Here is a 20417-nt window from a genome sequence, read left to right as displayed (position 1 = left end):
AATAAAAAAAAAAAAAAATTAAAAAAAGCCACTCCTCAATTCCTCAAGTCTTTTAACGTATCCCACACAATGACTGTGTTATTTTCTTCATATTAGTTCTTCACATTCAAATTAAATTTATTCATGGCCATTTTTATTTTTCATCCAACTGCTACAGAATACACATTCTTTTCCCCAGCACATGGATCATTCTCAAGGACAAGGCCATATCTTAGGTCTGAAAACATTAAAAAAAAAAAAAAAAAAACCCGAAATAGTATCATGGATCTTGTCAGACCACAGTGGCATAAAACTAGAAATTAATAACAAGAGGAATTTTGGAAACTATACAAATACATGAAAACTGAATAATCTGATCCTGAATGAATAATGGGTCAATGAAGAAGCTAAGAAGGAAATTTAAAAATTTATTGAAACAAATGACGATGGAAATACAACATACCAAAACCGATGGGATACAGCAAAAGCAGTACTCAGAAAGAGGTTTATAGCCATAAGTGCCTACAACAAAACAGGTAAAAACTTCAAATAAACAATCTAATGATGCATCTTAAAGAGCTGCAAAGAAAGAGTAAATCAAACCAAAAATTAGAAGAAAAGAAATAATGAAGATCCCAGCAGAAATAAACGAAATTGAAATGAAAAAAAAACCCACAAAAGATCAATAACACAAAAAGTTGTTTTTTAATAAGTTAACCCAAATTTACAAACCATTAGCCAAGCTAAGAAAAAAAGAGAGAAATCCAAATAAATAAAATCCGAAATGAAAAAGGATTTGGGAGGCTGAGGCAGGTGGATCACTTGAGGCTGGGACCTCAAGACCAACCTGGCCAATATGGCAAACTCCATCTCTACTAAAAATAAAAATAATTAACCAGGTATGGTGGTAGGCACCTGTAATCCCACCTACTAGGGTGGCTGAGGCAAGAGAATTGCTTGAACCCTGGAGGTGGAGGTTCTAGTGAGCTGAGACTCTGCTATTACACTCAAGCATGAGAACAAAAGGAAACTCTTTCTCCAGGAAAAAAAAAAAAAAAAACAGAAAAGAAAAAAAACAAAAGAAAGAAAAAGAAATGAAAAACAAGATGTTACAAAACTGATGCTGCAAAAATTCACAGGATCATAACTGGCTCCTACAAGAAACTCCAGGCCTAAAAATTGGAAAATCTAGAAAAAAATGGACCAATTCCTAGATACATACAACCTCTGAAGACTGAACCAGGAAGAAATCCATAACCTGAACAGACCAATAACAAGCAACAAGATCAAAGCCGTAATAAAAAGTCTTCCAGTAAAGAAACGCCTGGACCTGATGGCTTCACTACTGAATTCTACCCAACGTTTAAAGAAGGAATAATACCAATCCTACTCAAACAACTTTGAAAAATAGAAGAGGAGGGGATAGTTCCAAACTCATTCTATGAGGCCAATATTACCCTGAAACCAAAACCAGACAAAGACACATCAAAAAAAGAAAACTATAGGGCAAAACCGCTGATGAATATTGATGCAGAAATCCTCAACACAATACTAACAAACCAAATTCAACAATACGTTAGAAAGAATCATCATCATGACCAAGTGAGATTTATCCCTGGGATGGAAGGATGGTTTAACATATGGAAATTAATGTATGTGATAAATCATATCAATGGAATGATAGATAAAAACCATATAATCATTTCAATTGATGCTGAAAAGCATTTAATAAATCTCAGTGTGTCATCATGATACAAACGCTCAAAACACCAGTGAAAGAAGGAACATACTTCAATGTAATAAAGCCATATACCACATACCCACAGCCAGTATTGAAGTGCCTCATTGTCTGGGGTAACACCCAGAGTTCTTGGACTCACAGCCGAGGAAATCAAGGACATGGGCACACCAAGAGTGAGGTGTAGAGCAGAAAGTTAATAGGAGAAACAAAGAGAACAGCTTTCTACTGCAGAGAGGGGTCCCAGAAAAAAACAGTTGCCATCCTGCAATGAAATACAGGGGTTTTTATAGATGAGCTAGTGGGGAGGCTGTATCTGATCACCCACATAGGGTACAAACAACCGGTTAGGACCAGGTGTACCATCTGCATAGGGTGTGAATCTCTGGCAGCCCCCACCCTAATCTTTTATTATGCAGGTGGGTCCTCAGCCTGGGCTACTCCCTGTTGCTCATTTCCTTCTTACCGTGCATGTGCTAAAAAAGGGGAGGTGGAAAGCCCATGGTGGACATGCCTGGCCCCACGTGGCCTTTTCTATCTGTGCAGCTGTTGGCATCCCACTATGAAAGCTTCCAGCTTCCTATCTATCTATGATAGAAAATCAATGTACCAACATTTTATCTCCATGTACCATCTCACACACAGGATTTAAACGTTCAAAAAAGGTTCAATTCTCAGGACTATTAAAAGATCCAGAAACAAATTTAACAAAAATGTGCAAGGATTCTTTGCAGAGAACTGTAAAACTTTAATAAAAGAATGTTATCGGTCAAATATCCAGCATAACAATAACATTCTTCGTTTCAGTCTTCATTTTTCTTGGTGTACACCTATGGTTGCGCATCACCTATAACATAAATATAAAATTAGGACCCGTTACCAGATTTTTATTCATATGACACTAGCGGTATACAACTACCGTGTTGATGAACTAATATCAGAACCCTGAGGGTGACCCTTTAGCCGACATCCAGTTAGCCTCTGAATAAACTCAGGCATATTAACAATATTTTTAATTCATGGCACTTTTTCTAGTAGAATAAGGAAACAAACAGACTATTCAACTTCAGAATGAATTCAATCAAGTGAATCTATTTGTATGTATAAGTGGAAAGCAAAAAACAAACAAACAAAAAAAACCGCATATACTTTCAATGAAAATTCAATGAAACAAAACCCCAAGGGAAAAGGTATTTTTAAAGTATCATTTAAATATTTTGATATAAAATAACACTTGAATACAGAATATGTTTAGAACTCCCTAAGTGAAGGAAATAGAAAAGTCAGTATTACATTTGTTTTGTGTCTCTTGTGAAAAAGTGTAAAAACGTTACTTTGGACTAGTTTAGCCATTATGCAGTTGCTTTAAGTAGGGCGAACATTTGTCACTACTTTCACCGGAACTCCTGCCTCTTTACATGCCTAAAGGCAGTTCATTTCATACAGTAAACTGAATACCCACGCTAGCTGTAAGCCATTACCATCACAGTTAACATCACAAAATAAACTGATGCTTATTATAAACACGTTACATATTTGTTAAAAACAGGCCTCTATAAAAATATCTGAAACTTACTGGCTGTTGGTTAAACCACTTACATACAAAGGTGAGAACATGTTTTCAAATCTTTTTTTAAAAATGACACATAAAATCGTATATATTTATCACGTATAACATGAAGCTTTAAAATATATATACACATTGTGAAATGCCTACATCAAGCTAATTAATATCTGCATTACTTCAAATAGCTGTGAAGACACTCGGTATCTACTCTCTTAGCATGTTTCATATCTTTCACATCATAATCCAATTAACTTTGACCCAATTTTTCTCCATCTCTTGAAGTCCTCGCCTCAAGTGATCCTTCTGCCTCGGCCTCCCAAAGTGCTGGAATTAAAACCATGAGCCAGCACACCTGGCGCTCTATCTCTAATAGTGTGCAAGGCAGCCATTTGGGGTGTAAACTACCTTCAAAGAATTTTTAGACGTGCAGTAAGATATTAAAGTAGCACTAATTTTACCTCTGTGTCACAAAAATATAATATTGTGAAAACAGACACCCTATAGTTTGCATCTTAATTGAACAACATACCTGCTTCCAGCACTTTAGTGGGATCAAAAGTGGGCAGAGTCCCCTCCCTGACATCAGGACCATCTCCAGGCTCATCCTCTATCTTAAGCAGAGCCAGTTCCTGTTGAAAAGCTTCCACGTCAGGCCCTTAAAAGATAAAAAGGTCATCAGTTTACAAATTAAAACATGAACTATGAACGAGGAAATGATAATTTATTCCCTCATCATTATGAAATAAAAACCTGTAGGCTAATTATTTCAGGAGTCTGTTGCCAGGAAAACAGGAAAGCAGAGATGTTCAAACATCACCCTTTCCTCTCCCAAGGCTGGCCCTAGACAACTTACTTGCCCCTTTTGTACTCATTTGTTCTTATTCTTATCACATTAAATCAGTGATTTGTTTGAGTCAGTCTGACTAGACTATGAGCTTTAGGCTACAGTTTGGCACTGACGTTTCCAGCACTTAGTAACATGGCATGAGGAAGCATTAATAAATGTGTATTAAAAAGTTTCTTAAAAAATACATGGGACGTCCACAGATGGCAGACTGGGAAGCTACAAGGAGCCGTTCTTCCACAGAAACATAAAAAACAAAACAAAACAAACCAAAAAACAGAAAATGGCTGAGCAAACCATACAGCAGCTCTGGAAAACACTCACAGGCTTATGACAACCATGCAAGTACCCTATCAATAAAAAGCCTCTGTCAAAATGGTAGGAAAGTTTTGTGGCTTTTTATGTGTCCTTGTCCCACCCCTCCCCACAGCAGCAGCAGGAAACGTTTAAGATTCCTTCCTAATGTTTTCTGGCCTCCTGTTACTGGTATGTCATAAAATATAATGCATAAATATACCTCCACCACCCACAAGCATTATTCTCCACTCTCCCTTCACCTTGAACAGCAGGTGCTCCTTCATTTTCGATCTCCCCACTAGGTGCAATACCCTGATTTTCAGTTGGTGCTTCCTCTTCTTGACGTTTTTCCTCAGTGGGCTGCTGGACCTAAGGGTGTAAGTGTGTGTGCGAATAAAAACTCAATAATATAAATACACAAATGCATATGTGCATCGAATCATAAATCTAAAGATATTCTTCCAACAGACATATATATATATATAGACACGCACACAGAGAGAGAGAGAGAGAGAAATATCCATATCCATACAGGTAACACCAGAATATAATATTTCTGAACCAAAGTTTCCTTCATGAGATGTCATCATCATTTTTTATCAGCAAGGAACCCCTGGACCAGTGCATGCACACTAGCTCAATTATATTTTGTAAAATAAATTGTGTTAATAGAAAACATCAAATGTTAAAGGACTCACAATCACAGATTCAACCGGCTGGGAAGACTCTTGTTCATTTCCTCTTTCTGAGGATTGGGATCTTGTTCTTACATGCTCACTCATATTTCCCACTGAAAACAGAATATTGTTATTTGGAAAAAGTGTGTAAGAACGTAGCTACGTATATGAACATTCCATGGCAAAATGGTGATTTGTACTTTTAAAAGTTTGAATTTATCTTAATTTTGAAACTATTTTCAAACTAATTCACAGAGCAATGATAAGTACTCATGCTTTGCAATCAAACTAAGGACAGATTTGTTTGTATCACAGTTGAAGAGGCACAGAAATCACCTTAACGCCATAGCAAAAGACAGAAGACATTCCTGAGTTTTGGTTTCACAATCAGACTCTCCATCATGAAGACATTTAGGAAAAAACGGGCAGAGAATTGAAACTGAAATGACTACTGCTTTCGTCTCACTCTGATTTGCTAGGCCCATTTCACCCCCACACCCTTCCCAAATCGAGTCTTGCTGGAAAGCACAGCCTCACCCATTCCTTCCCATGACGTTCACAGCGGAGGTGAGAAATTGTGAAACAGAGTGAACGTTATGCTCCTCACGGGACACCTCTGCCAGGCACTCTACAGAACTCAGGGCCGCAGTCACCAGCCCACAACGTTCCCAGTTCCCAGGCCCCTTCCTTACCGAACACGCTGTCCCTTTCCGCGCCCCTACCTAGGAGTCTAGAAACTGTCCTGTCTCAGAGGGTTCCAGGAGTTTCCGGGACTCAGACACCTCTAACAGCACGCGCAGCACTCGCCCCATCTTCAAGTGATCCCTCCCCTCTGCGGCCCACCTTCCTCCCTAGTCCCAGCCCAGCCACAATAAGGAGTCCCATGGTGGCATTGCGACCTGGGTGGAGCCGGACGAGGCCCTTTTCCCTCAGAAGCCACGGACTGTGCTGCAGGACCTGTCCAAAGCCAGCTGGCTCCTCCACACATTCACTCACAACTAATTTCCCAGGAAGACCGGTCTGTGGACCTACCGGCTGCGTCTCAATCAGTGAGAAAGAATCAAGATGGCGGAAAGAATGAAGACACAACCTCTGCCTGCAGAAATCTGCGTGGACAGAAGGTGGGGAGCAAGGCGCATGTGCAACAACAGACACGCGTAGCAACAGACATGCGCAGCAACAGGTCTGTGCAGCATGCGCACTGAGGGGGGCATTCGCCTGGTGACTGAAGTTTTTGTGACTGAAGTTCTCCTGCCTCTGTGGAGAACCTAAACCACCAGTGCTCCTGAAATCGAAAATGAACTTGGAAAGCACTTTTCTTTTTCTCCCGCCCAACCTTTCTTTCCCTTCCAGTGGCTTTGGAGAATATGAGCCCCAGCTTACTCTAATAATGTGTTTCAGAAAAATTCACCATCACAGAAATAAATCTTAAATATTTTAATACCTGTTTTATATACGCTTCCAGAAATCATTTTCTTGCCTCCTTCACGAGTTTGCTGTCATGCTTGCAGTGGTGTTATCCACTCCAATACGATAAGACATTCATAGTTTTTGGTTGCATTATTGTACGTTCAAAATCATTGATCCAGCTGGACAACATTAAAGTGGTAGGAACTCAACCTTAGTTGTTGAATCCCTGTTTCACCCACTGTTTTGAAATGGCTCTTTTATCATCGCCTACATCCCCACTCAATTTTGTATGTAACTCTCTTCTTTTAATTTTCTTCCATTGAGTTGTTTATACCTGTACCACTACTGCAGTATTTTAATTGCTGTAGCTTAATGGTATTTAAAATGTGAAGTAATGCTTGCCCTCCCTCACTGATTTCTCCTTTTCTATCAATTCTGACACGTTGGTCTTTCAGATGAACTGCAGAATCATTTGATCAGGTGCTAAAATATTCCTGTTGAGATACTAGTTACCATTTTTATATCACATGTTAACTCTGGGACAATAGCCATCTTTCTATTTTAGAATCTCTCAACAAACAAACAAAAAAAAAGCCACTCCTCAATTCCTCAAGTCTTTTAACATATCCCACACAATGACTGTGTTATTTGCTTCATATTACTTCTTCACATTCAAATTAAATTTGTTCATGGGTATTTTTATTTTTCCATTCCATTGCTGACCCGTGTTTGCTTTTACTCCACTGTGTTTTTCACACAAGTCAAACAATCTCTGTTTTCAAACAATATGATTCCATACCTAGAAAATCCCAGACTCTCTGCCCAAAATCTGCTTGATCTTATAAACAACTTCAGGAAAGCTTCAAGATACAAAATTAATGTACAAAAACAGGAGCGTTTCTCTACACCAACTACCTTGAAGCTCAGAGCCAAATCAGAAACACAATCCCATTCACAAGTGCCACAAAAAGAATAAAATACCTAGGAATACAGCTAACCAGGGAGGAGAACCATCTCTACTATGAGAACTACAAAACACTGCTCAAAGAAAGCAGAGATGACACAAACAAACGGAAAAACATTCCATGCTCATGAACAGGAAGAATATTGTCAAAATGGCCAATCTGACCAAAGCAATTCATACATTCAGTGATATTCCTATTAAACTACCAATGACATTCCTCACGGAATTAGAAAAAAACAAACTACTTTGAAATTCATATGGAGCCAAAAAGGAGCCCAAATAGCCAAGGCAATCCTAAAGAAAAAGAATGAAGCCAAAGCATCATATTACTTGACTTCAGAGTATAATACAAGGCCATTGTAAATGAAACGGCATGGTATCAATACCAAAACAGTCACAAAGACCAATGAAATAGAATACACAGCCCAGAAATAATGCTGCACACCTCACGCCTATTACCATCCGATCTTCAACAAAGTTGACAAAAACAAGCAATGTAGACAGGACTCTCTATCCAATAAATGGTGCTATATGTAAAAGATTGAAACAGGACCACCTCTTATTAAGAAAAGTTAACTAAAAGTGGATTCAGAAACTAAATGTAAAACCCAAATTCATAAAAATCCTGGAAGACCCAGGCATTCTCATCCTGGACGTAGGAAAGAGCAAAGATTTCATAATGAAGATGCCAAAAGCAATTGCAACAAAAGCAAACATTGCCAAATGGAATGTAATGAAACTAAAGAGCTCCTGCACAGCAAAAAAACAAAACAAAACAGAACAAAAAACAACGATCCACAGAGGCAACACACAACACAGAGAATGGGAGAAACTATTTACAAACTATGCATCTATCTAAGGTCTCGTATCCACAATCTATAAAGAACTTAAAGAAATTTACAAAAAACAAAAACAAAAAATAAAAAGACACGCCACGTGTGGTGCCTCACACTTCTAATCCCAGCACTTTCGAAGGCCAAGATGGGCAGATCACTGGAAGCTAGGATTTCGAGACCAGCCTGGCAAACATGAAAAACCCTGGCTCTACCATAAAATACAAACATTAGCTGGGAGAGGTGGTGCACGCCTGTAATCCCAGATAATAGCGTGGCTGAGGCAGCAGAATAGCTTGAACCCAGGAAGTGGAGGTTGCAGTGAGTGGAGATCGTGCTACTGCTCTCCAGCCTGGGCAACAGACCGAGACTGCGTCTCAATAAACAAAACAAAACAGCCCATACCAGTAAAAAGTGGGCCAAGGACATGAACAGACACATTCAAAGGAAGACATGCATGAGGCCACAGCATATGAAATAAAGCTCAAAGTCACTGACCATTGGAGAAATACAATTCAAACCACAATGAGATATCATCTCATACCAGGCAGAATGGCTATTATTAAAAAGTAAAAAAATAAAATAACAGATGCTGGTGACATTGTAGAGAAAAAGAAACACTTATTCACTGTTGGTGGAAGTGTAAATTAGTTCAACCATCGTGGGAAACAGTGTGCTGATTTCCCAGAGACCTAGGATATTATCCAGGAGAACTTCCCCAATCTAGCAAGACAGGACAACATTCAAATTCACGAAATACAGAGAACACTACTCTGTTGCTCCTTGGGAAGAGCAACCTGAAGACAACAATCATCAGATTCTTCAAGGTTGAAACAAAAGGAAAAATGTTAAGGGCAGCCACAGAGAAAGGTCAGGTTACCTACGAAGGAGAGCCCATCAGACTAACAGCGGATCTCTCTACAGAAACCCTACAAGCCAGAAGAGAGTGGGGGCCGATATTCAACATTCATAAAGAAAAGCATTTCAACCCGGAATTTCATACCCAGCAAAACTAAGCTTCATAAGGGAAGGAGAAACAAAATCCTTTCCAGGACAGCAAATGCTGAGAGAGTTTGTCACCGTCAGGCCTGCCTTACAAGAGCTCCTGAAGGAAGCACTAAATATGAAAAGGAAAAACCAGTACCAGCCACTGAAAAACAAACAGAAATATAAAGACAATGACACTATGAAGTGAAGACACTGCATCAACTAATGTGCAAAGTAACCAGCTAGCATCATGATGACAGGATCAAATTCACACATAACAATATTAATCTTAAATGTGGAGACTGGCACATTGGATAAAATGTCAAGACCCATCGGTGTGATACATACAGAAGACCCATCTCACGTGCAAAGGACACACAGGCTCAAAATAAAGGGATGGAGGAATATTGACCAAGAAAATTGAAAGCAAAAAAAAAGCAGGGGTTGAAATCCCAGTCTCTGATAAAACAGACTTTAAATCAACAAAATACAAAATTAGCTTGGCATGGTGGTGCATGCCTGTAATCCCAGCTACTAGTGTGGCTGAGGCAGGAGAATCACTTCAAACAGGGAGGCAGAGGTTGCAGTGAGTGGAGACCATGCAACTGCACTCCAGCCTGGACAACAGACTGAGACTCTATCTCAGAAAACAAAACAAAACAAAAAATAATACCACTAAAAAGTGGCCCAAGGACAGGAACAAACACATTTTTAAAAAGACATGCATGCGGCCAACAAGCATATGAAATAAAGTTCAAAGCCACTGATCATTAGAGAAGTGCAATTCAAGCCACAATGATATATCACCTCCCACCAATCAGAATGGCTATTATTAAAAAGTAAAAAATAAAATAAAATTTAAAAAATAACAGGTGCTGGTGATGTTGTGGAGAAAAAGAAACACTTAATCACTGTTGGTGGAAGTGTACATTAGTTCAACCATTGTGGGAAACAGTGTGCTCATTCCCCAGAGACCTAAAAACAGAACTACCATTCGATCCAAGCAATCCCATTACTGGGTATACAGTCAAAGGGATATAAACTGTTCTGTTATAAAGACACATGCACACATACGTTCACTGCAGCACTATTCACAATACCAAAGACATGGAATCAACCAAAAAGCCCATCAATGGTAGACTGGATAAAGAAAATGTAGTACATATATACCACGGAATAGTATGCAGCCATAAAAACGAATGACACTATCTCTGTTGCTGGAATAAGGATGGAGCTGGAGGTCATTATACTTAGCAAAGCAAAGCATGAACAGAAAACTAAATACTGTATGTTCTCACTTATAAGTGGGAGCTAAAAATGAGAAAAAATCAACACACAGAGGAGAACAACAGACACTGGGGCCTACCAAAGACTGGAGGATGGGAGGAGGGAGAGGATCAGGAAAAATAGCTCATGAGTACCAGGCTTAATACCTGGGTGACAAAATAATCTGTACAACAAACCCCCATGACACAAGTTCACTTGCATGACAAACCTGCACCACATGTATGTCTGAACTTAAAAGATACAAAAAGAATAAGAAAAAATAGATTTCAAAACAAAAACTTTGAGAAGAGACTAAAAGGTCACTATATAATAATAAAGGGGTCAATTCATCAAGAGGATATTAACAATTTTAAATATATATGCACGCAACACTTGAGCACCCAGATATATAAAACAAATGCAATTAGAGCTAGAGAGAGAGATAGGCCCCAATAAAATAATAGATGGAGACTTCAGCACCCCACATTCAGTATTGGACAGATCTGCCAAACAGAAACTCAACAACAACAATAACAACAAAAACAAACAAACAAACAAAAAAAACCAGAGTTAATCTGCACTACAGACACATAGATCTAATAGATATTTACAGAACATTTCATCCAACGGCCACAGAATACACATTCTTTTCCCCAGCACATGGATCATTCTCAAGGACAAGACCATATGTTAGGTCTCAAAACATTAAAAAAAAAAAAAAACCTGAAATAATATCATGGATCTTGTCAGACCACAGTGGCATAAAACTAGAAATTAGTAACAAGAGGAATTTTGGAAACTATACAAATACATGAAAACTGAATAGGGGAAGCTCGAGCTGTTGTGGGGTCCGTGCGGGAGTCGGGGTGGCAGAGCCATGGTCGGGCAACTGAGCGAGGGGGCCATTGCGACCATCATGCAGCAGGGGGATACATCCATAAAGCCCATCCTCCAAGTCATCAACATCCCTCCCATTACTATGGGGAATAGTCTTCCATGTTATCGACTGCTTGTGAGTGATGGATTGAACCCTCTATCCTCTTTCATGTTGGCAACACAGTTGAACCCCCTTGTGGAGCAAGAACAACTGTCCAGCAACTGTGTTTGCCAGATTAACTGATTTATCGTGAACACTTTGAAAGACGGAAGGAGAGTAGTTATTTTGATGGAATTAGAAGTTTTGAAGTCAGCTGAAGTAGTTGGAGTAAAGATTGGCAATCCAGTGCCCTATAATGAAGGACACGGGCAGCCACAAGCAGCTCCTCCAGTGTCAGCAGGCAGCCCAGCGGCAAGCAGCAAGCCCCAGCAATAGCACGGAAGCTCCGGAGCGGGTTCCACTGTTTCTAAGGCTTATGGTGCTTCAAAGACATTTGGAAAAGCTGGAGGTCCCAGCCTGTCAGACACTTCTGGGGGAACACAGTCCAAAGTGGTGCCCATTGCCAGCCTCACTCCTTACCAGTTCAAGTGGACTATTTGTGCTCATGTTACCAACAAAAGTCAGATCTGTACCTGGAGCAACTCCCGAGGGGAAGGGAAGCGTTTCTCTCTGGAACTGGTTGATGAAAGTGGTGAAATCAGAGCTACAGCTTTCAACGAGCAAGTGGACAAGTTCTTTCCCCTTATTGAAGTGAACAAGGTGTATTATTTCCCAAAAGGCACCCTGAAGATTGCTAACAAACAGTTCACAGCTGTTAAAAATGACTTCGAGATGACCTTCAATAACGAGACTTCCGTCATGCCCTGTGAAGACGGCCATCATTTACCTACGGTTCAGTTTGATCTCACGGGGATTGATGACCTCGAGAACAAGATGAAAGACTCACTTGTAGAAATCATGGGGATCTGCAAGAGCTACGAAGATGCCACTAAAATCACAGTGAGGTCTAACAACAGAGAGGTTGCGAAGAGGAATATCTACTTAATGGACACATCCAGGAAGGTGGTGACTGCTACGCTGTGGGGGGAAGATGCTGATAAATTTGATGGTTCTAGGCAGCCCGTATTGGCTATCAAAGGAGCCAGAGTCTCTGATTTCGGTGGACGGAGCCTCTCCGTGCTGTCTTCAAGCACTATCATTGCGAATCCTGACATCCCGGAGGCCTATAAGCTTCATGGTTGGTTTGACGCAGGACAAGCCTTAGACGGTGTTTCCATCTCTGATCTAAAGAGCGGCAGTGTTGGAGGGGGCAACACCAACTGGAAAACCTTGTACGAGGTCAAATTCGAGAACCTGGGCCAAAGCAACAAGCCGGACTACTTCAGTTCTGTGGCCACAGTGGTGTATCCTCACAAAGAGAACTGCATGTACCAAGCCTGCCCGACTCAGGACTGCAATAAGAAAGTGATTGATCAACAGAACGGATTGTACCGCTGTGAGAAGTGCGACACCGAATTTCCCAATTTCAAGTACCACATGATCCTGTCAGTAAATATTGCAGATTTTCAAGAGAATCAGTGGGTGACTTGTTTCCAGGAGTCTGCTGAAGCTATCCTTGGACAAAATGCTGCTTATCTTGGGGATTTAAAAGATAAGAATGAACAGGCATTTGAAGAAGTTTTCCAGAATGCCAACTTCCGATCTTTCATATTCAGAGTCAGGGTCAAAGTAGAGACCTACAACGAAGAGTCTCGAATTAAGGCCACTGTGATGGACGTGAAGTCGGTGGACTACAGAGAGTACGGCCGAAGGCTGGTCCTGAGCATCAGGAGAAGCGCGTCGATGTGAGAAGAGCAGTGCCGATTGGGCAGAAGTTTGCAAATAAAGAGCCAGAATAGAATCGATTTCCTCCCACCTCTGTGTGACGATCCCATGTTGGCTACTCAGCACAGAAGCTCTCTATGGTGGACTAAGCAATTTCCTCTCTTGTGTACATCTCAGAACCCATCAGTAGGCAAAGGAAAATATGTGCGGGTGGCTGTGGTGTAGACCGTGTCAGGCCTACGGAGTTAGCCAGTGGTTAGTGTAAGACCAGTCACTCCCTCTGCCTTCAGGCTTTTGTAAATTTCATTGTCATCAAGCAGGAATTATGTCATAAGTCACTGACCCTAACTGCAGACCATGAAGTAAATTATGTAACAAGGTTTTTCCTGCTCCAGCAGTGACCCCCCAACCTCACAACTTGGGTTCTTCTCAGCAGGGAGAGCTGAGAAGCGTTTGTAGGCACCTGGGTATTTTAGTAACTGTGTCTTCCTAGAATTCAAAGGCTCTCTCTTTCTAGAGGTGCTACATAGTTGTTAATGCTTGGAATGGCAATAGGGTAGAATTATTAATCAAAGGCATCTCTTTTATATCTGAAGAGTATCCTTCCTTCAGGGTTTAATAGACTGAGTCAGATGGGTCTGATATTAATCAAAATTGTCTCTTCTGAGGACTGCTAAGCATTAACTTGCTGTCCCCTAGGGAAATCCAAGCGACTACAAAGCGTTTCTTTAGTTTTCATTTCAATTAATGTTGCATTTCGCTTGGTGAATGCATACTTTTTCTACCTGTACATATTCCTGGCATTCGTATATTTTGTTTTTTTGACTAAAGCTACGTTACATGGAAAGGATTTTGAAGCCTTTTGTTTCCCTTGCTTTGTTTTAATAAACAGTATATACTTTGCTTGTGGAAAAAAAAAAGGAAACTGAATAATCTGATCCTGAATGAATAATGGGTCAATGAAGAAGCTAAGAAGGAAATTTAAAAATTTATTGAAACAAATGACGATGGAAATACAACATACCAAAACCGATGGGATACAGCAAAAGCAGTACTCAGAAAGAGGTTTATAGCCATAAGTGCCTACAACAAAACAGGTAAAAACTTCAAATAAACAATCTAATGATGCATCTTAAAGAGCTGCAAAGAAAGAGCAAACCAAACCAAAAATTAGAAGAAAAGAAATAATGAAGATTCCAGCAGAAATAAATGAAATTGAAATGAAAAAAACCACACAAAAGATCAATAACACAAAAAGTTGTCTTTTTAATAAGTTAACCCAAATTTACAAACCATTAGCCAAGCTAAGAAAAAAAGAGAGAAACCCAAATAAATAAAACCAGAAATGAAAAAGGATTTGGGAGGCTGAGGCAGGTGGATCACTTGAGGCCGGGACCTCAAGACCAACCTGGCCAATATGGCAAACTGCATCTCTACTAAAAATAAAAATAATTAACCAGGTATGGTGGTAGGCGCCTGTAATTCCACCTACTAGGGTGGCTGAGGCAAGAGAATTGCTTGAACCCTGGAGGTGGAGGTTCTAGTGAGCTGAGACTCTGCTATTACACTCAAGCATGAGGACAAAAGGAGACTCTGTCTCGAGAAAAAAAAAAAAAGAAAGAAAAGAAAAAAGAAAAAAATGAAAAAGAAATGAAAAACAAGATGTTACAAAACTGATGCTGCAAAAATTCAAAGGATCATAACTGGCTCCTATGAGAAACTCCATACCTATAAATTGGAAAATCTAGAAAAAATGGACTAATTCCTAGATACATACAACCTCTCAAGACTGAACGAGGAACAAATCCATAACCTGAACAGACCAATAACAAGCAACAAGATCAAAGCCATAATAAAAGTCTTCCAGTAAAGAAACGCCTGGACCTGATGGCTTCACTACTGAATTCTACCCAACGTTTAAAGAAGGACTAATACCAATTCTACTCAAACTACTTTGAAAAACAGAAGAGGAGGGAATAGTTCTAAACTCATTCTATGAGGCCAGTATTACCCTGATACCAAAACCAGACGAAGACACATCAAAAAAAGAAACTACAGGGCAAAACCGCTGATGAATATTGATGCAGAAATCCTCAACACAATACTAGCAAATCAAATTCAACAATACGTTAGAAAGAATCATCATCATGACCAAGTGAGATTTATCCCTGGGATGGAAGGATGGTTTAACGTATGCAAATTAATGTATGTGATAAATCATATCAATGGAATGATAAAAACCATATAATCATTTCAATTGATGCTGAAAAGCATTTAATAAATCTCAGTGTGTCATCATGATACAAATGCTGAAAACACCAGTGAAAGAAGGAACATACTTCATTGTAATAAAAGTCATATACCACAGATCCACAGCTAGTATTGAAGTGCCTCATTGTCTGGGGTAACACCCAGAGTTCTTGGACTCACAGCCGAGGAAATCAAGGACATGGGCACACCAAGAGTGAGGTGTAGAGCAGAAAGTTAATAGGAGAAACAAAGAGAACAGCTTTCTACTGCAGAGAGGGGTCCCAGAAAAAAACAGTTGCCATCCTGCAATGAAATACAGGGGTTTTTATAGATGAGCTAGTGGGGAGGCAGTATCTGACCACCCACATAGGGTACAAACAACCGGTTAGGACCAAGTGTACCACCTGCATAGAGTGTGAATCTCTGGCAGCCCCCACCCTAATCTTTTATTATGCAGGTGGGTCCTCAGCCTGGGCTACTCCATGTTGCTCATTTCGTTCTTACTGTGTATGTGCTAAAAAAGGGGAGGTGGAAAGCCCATGGTGGACATGCCTGGCCCCACGTGGCCTTTTCTATCTGTGCAGCTGTTGGCATCCCACTATGAAAGCTTCCAGCTTCCTATCTATCTATGATAGAAAATCAATGTACCAACATTTTATCTCCATGTACCATCTCACACACAGGATTTAAACGTTCAAAAAAGGTTCAATTCTCAGGACTATTAAAAGATCCAGAAACAAATTTAACAAAAATGTGCAAGGATTCTTTGCAGAGAACTGTAAAACTTTAATAAAAGAATGTTATCGGTCAAATATCCAGCATAACAATAACATTCTTCGTTTCAGTCTTCATTTTTCTTGGTGTACACCTATGGTTGCGCATCACCTATAACATAAATATAAAATTAGGACCCGTTACCAGATTTTTATTCATATGACACTAGCGGTATACAACTACCGTGTTGATGAACTAATATCAGAACCCTGAGGGTGACCCTTTAGCCGACATCCAGTTAGCCTCTGAATAAACTCAGGCATATTAACAATATTTTTAATTCATGGCACTTTTTCTAGTAGAATAAGGAAACAAACAGACTATTCAACTTCAGAATGAATTCAATCAAGTGAATCTATTTGTATGTATAAGTGGAAAGCAAAAAACAAACAAACAAAAAAAACCGCATATACTTTCAATGAAAATTCAATGAAACAAAACCCCAAGGGAAAAGGTATTTTTAAAGTATCATTTAAATATTTTGATATAAAATAACACTTGAATACAGAATATGTTTAGAACTCCCTAAGTGAAGGAAATAGAAAAGTCAGTATTACATTTGTTTTGTGTCTCTTGTGAAAAAGTGTAAAAACGTTACTTTGGACTAGTTTAGCCATTATGCAGTTGCTTTAAGTAGGGCGAACATTTGTCACTACTTTCACCGGAACTCCTGCCTCTTTACATGCCTAAAGGCAGTTCATTTCATACAGTAAACTGAATACCCACGCTAGCTGTAAGCCATTACCATCACAGTTAACATCACAAAATAAACTGATGCTTATTATAAACACGTTACATATTTGTTAAAAACAGGCCTCTATAAAAATATCTGAAACTTACTGGCTGTTGGTTAAACCACTTACATACAAAGGTGAGAACATGTTTTCAAATCTTTTTTTAAAAATGACACATAAAATCGTATATATTTATCACGTATAACATGAAGCTTTAAAATATATATACACATTGTGAAATGCCTACATCAAGCTAATTAATATCTGCATTACTTCAAATAGCTGTGAAGACACTCGGTATCTACTCTCTTAGCATGTTTCATATCTTTCACATCATAATCCAATTAACTTTGACCCAATTTTTCTCCATCTCTTGAAGTCCTCGCCTCAAGTGATCCTTCTGCCTCGGCCTCCCAAAGTGCTGGAATTAAAACCATGAGCCAGCACACCTGGCGCTCTATCTCTAATAGTGTGCAAGGCAGCCATTTGGGGTGTAAACTACCTTCAAAGAATTTTTAGACGTGCAGTAAGATATTAAAGTAGCACTAATTTTACCTCTGTGTCACAAAAATATAATATTGTGAAAACAGACACCCTATAGTTTGCATCTTAATTGAACAACATACCTGCTTCCAGCACTTTAGTGGGATCAAAAGTGGGCAGAGTCCCCTCCCTGACATCAGGACCATCTCCAGGCTCATCCTCTATCTTAAGCAGAGCCAGTTCCTGTTGAAAAGCTTCCACGTCAGGCCCTTAAAAGATAAAAAGGTCATCAGTTTACAAATTAAAACATGAACTATGAACGAGGAAATGATAATTTATTCCCTCATCATTATGAAATAAAAACCTGTAGGCTAATTATTTCAGGAGTCTGTTGCCAGGAAAACAGGAAAGCAGAGATGTTCAAACATCACCCTTTCCTCTCCCAAGGCTGGCCCTAGACAACTTACTTGCCCCTTTTGTACTCATTTGTTCTTATTCTTATCACATTAAATCAGTGATTTGTTTGAGTCAGTCTGACTAGACTATGAGCTTTAGGCTACAGTTTGGCACTGACGTTTCCAGCACTTAGTAACATGGCATGAGGAAGCATTAATAAATGTGTATTAAAAAGTTTCTTAAAAAATACATGGGACGTCCACAGATGGCAGACTGGGAAGCTACAAGGAGCCGTTCTTCCACAGAAACATAAAAAACAAAACAAAACAAACCAAAAAACAGAAAATGGCTGAGCAAACCATACAGCAGCTCTGGAAAACACTCACAGGCTTATGACAACCATGCAAGTACCCTATCAATAAAAAGCCTCTGTCAAAATGGTAGGAAAGTTTTGTGGCTTTTTATGTGTCCTTGTCCCACCCCTCCCCACAGCAGCAGCAGGAAACGTTTAAGATTCCTTCCTAATGTTTTCTGGCCTCCTGTTACTGGTATGTCATAAAATATAATGCATAAATATACCTCCACCACCCACAAGCATTATTCTCCACTCTCCCTTCACCTTGAACAGCAGGTGCTCCTTCATTTTCGATCTCCCCACTAGGTGCAATACCCTGATTTTCAGTTGGTGCTTCCTCTTCTTGACGTTTTTCCTCAGTGGGCTGCTGGACCTAAGGGTGTAAGTGTGTGTGCGAATAAAAACTCAATAATATAAATACACAAATGCATATGTGCATCGAATCATAAATCTAAAGATATTCTTCCAACAGACATATATATATATATAGACATGCACACAGAGAGAGAGAGAGAGAGAAATATCCATATCCATACAGGTAACACCAGAATATAATATTTCTGAACCAAAGTTTCCTTCATGAGATGTCATCATCATTTTTTATCAGCAAGGAACCCCTGGACCAGTGCATGCACACTAGCTCAATTATATTTTGTAAAATAAATTGTGTTAATAGAAAACATCAAATGTTAAAGGACTCACAATCACAGATTCAACCGGCTGGGAAGACTCTTGTTCATTTCCTCTTTCTGAGGATTGGGATCTTGTTCTTACATGCTCACTCATATTTCCCACTGAAAACAGAATATTGTTATTTGGAAAAAGTGTGTAAGAACGTAGCTACGTATATGAACATTCCATGGCAAAATGGTGATTTGTACTTTTAAAAGTTTGAATTTATCTTAATTTTGAAACTATTTTCAAACTAATTCACAGAGCAATGATAAGTACTCATGCTTTGCAATCAAACTAAGGACAGATTTGTTTGTATCACAGTTGAAGAGGCACAGAAATCACCTTAACGCCATAGCAAAAGACAGAAGACATTCCTGAGTTTTGGTTTCACAATCAGACTCTCCATCATGAAGACATTTAGGAAAAAACGGGCAGAGAATTGAAACTGAAATGACTACTGCTTTCGTCTCACTCTGATTTGCTAGGCCCATTTCACCCCCACACCCTTCCCAAATCGAGTCTTGCTGGAAAGCACAGCCTCACCCATTCCTTCCCATGACGTTCACAGCGGAGGTGAGAAATTGTGAAACAGAGTGAACGTTATGCTCCTCACGGGACACCTCTGCCAGGCACTCTACAGAACTCAGGGCCGCAGTCACCAGCCCACAACGTTCCCAGTTCCCAGGCCCCTTCCTTACCGAACACGCTGTCCCTTTCCGCGCCCCTACCTAGGAGTCTAGAAACTGTCCTGTCTCAGAGGGTTCCAGGAGTTTCCGGGACTCAGACACCTCTAACAGCACGCGCAGCACTCGCCCCATCTTCAAGTGATCCCTCCCCTCTGCGGCCCACCTTCCTCCCTAGTCCCAGCCCAGCCACAATAAGGAGTCCCATGGTGGCATTGCGACCTGGGTGGAGCCGGACGAGGCCCTTTTCCCTCAGAAGCCACGGACTGTGCTGCAGGACCTGTCCAAAGCCAGCTGGCTCCTCCACACATTCACTCACAACTAATTTCCCAGGAAGACCGGTCTGTGGACCTACCGGCTGCGTCTCAATCAGTGAGAAAGAATCAAGATGGCGGAAAGAATGAAGACACAACCTCTGCCTGCAGAAATCTGCGTGGACAGAAGGTGGGGAGCAAGGCGCATGTGCAACAACAGACACGCGTAGCAACAGACATGCGCAGCAACAGGTCTGTGCAGCATGCGCACTGAGGGGGGCATTCGCCTGGTGACTGAAGTTTTTGTGACTGAAGTTCTCCTGCCTCTGTGGAGAACCTAAACCACCAGTGCTCCTGAAATCGAAAATGAACTTGGAAAGCACTTTTCTTTTTCTCCCGCCCAACCTTTCTTTCCCTTCCAGTGGCTTTGGAGAATATGAGCCCCAGCTTACTCTAATAATGTGTTTCAGAAAAATTCACCATCACAGAAATAAATCTTAAATATTTTAATACCTGTTTTATATACGCTTCCAGAAATCATTTTCTTGCC

At 40.0% G+C, this 20417-nt stretch overlaps 4 protein-coding genes across 4 annotated transcripts in view; 2 read left to right on the top strand and 2 right to left on the bottom strand.

Annotated features, from left to right (window-relative positions):
• The window catches only part of ALAS2 (5'-aminolevulinate synthase 2), a 421539-nt gene that overhangs the window by 257763 nt on the left and 143359 nt on the right, over positions 1 to 20417 (top strand). The gene's annotated exons all lie outside the window — the stretch shown is intronic.
• On the bottom strand, positions 2445 to 6417 carry LOC144329413 (putative G antigen family E member 3). The gene is made up of 5 exons (XM_028841980.2): positions 6135 to 6417; positions 5124 to 5215; positions 4686 to 4794; positions 3814 to 3939; positions 2445 to 2564 (listed from the first exon to the last, which is right to left on the bottom strand). Exons 2-5 carry the CDS (start codon positions 5205 to 5207, stop codon positions 2548 to 2550), a joined length of 336 nt encoding a protein of 111 aa, XP_028697813.2. The 5' UTR covers positions 5208 to 5215; positions 6135 to 6417; the 3' UTR covers positions 2445 to 2547.
• On the top strand, positions 11425 to 13336 carry LOC144338686 (replication protein A 70 kDa DNA-binding subunit-like). The gene is given in 2 exon segments (XM_077989131.1): positions 11425 to 12823; positions 12989 to 13336. Coding segments are annotated over 2 exon segments (1683 nt in total). The 5' UTR covers positions 11425 to 11439; the 3' UTR covers positions 13288 to 13336.
• LOC144329476 (putative G antigen family E member 3) lies at positions 16279 to 20251 on the bottom strand. Its single transcript, XM_077989138.1, has 5 exons — positions 19969 to 20251; positions 18958 to 19049; positions 18520 to 18628; positions 17648 to 17773; positions 16279 to 16398 (listed from the first exon to the last, which is right to left on the bottom strand). The coding sequence occupies exons 2-5, from the start codon at positions 19039 to 19041 to the stop codon at positions 16382 to 16384; spliced, it is 336 nt and encodes a 111-aa protein (XP_077845264.1). The 5' UTR covers positions 19042 to 19049; positions 19969 to 20251; the 3' UTR covers positions 16279 to 16381.

Source organism: Macaca mulatta, chromosome X (genome assembly GCF_049350105.2).
Source record: "Macaca mulatta isolate MMU2019108-1 chromosome X, T2T-MMU8v2.0, whole genome shotgun sequence".
In the NCBI taxonomy this organism is placed as follows: domain Eukaryota; kingdom Metazoa; phylum Chordata; class Mammalia; order Primates; family Cercopithecidae; genus Macaca; species Macaca mulatta.
Note: the sequence above shows the minus strand (reverse complement) of the source record. Positions and strands in the feature narration are given on the sequence as shown.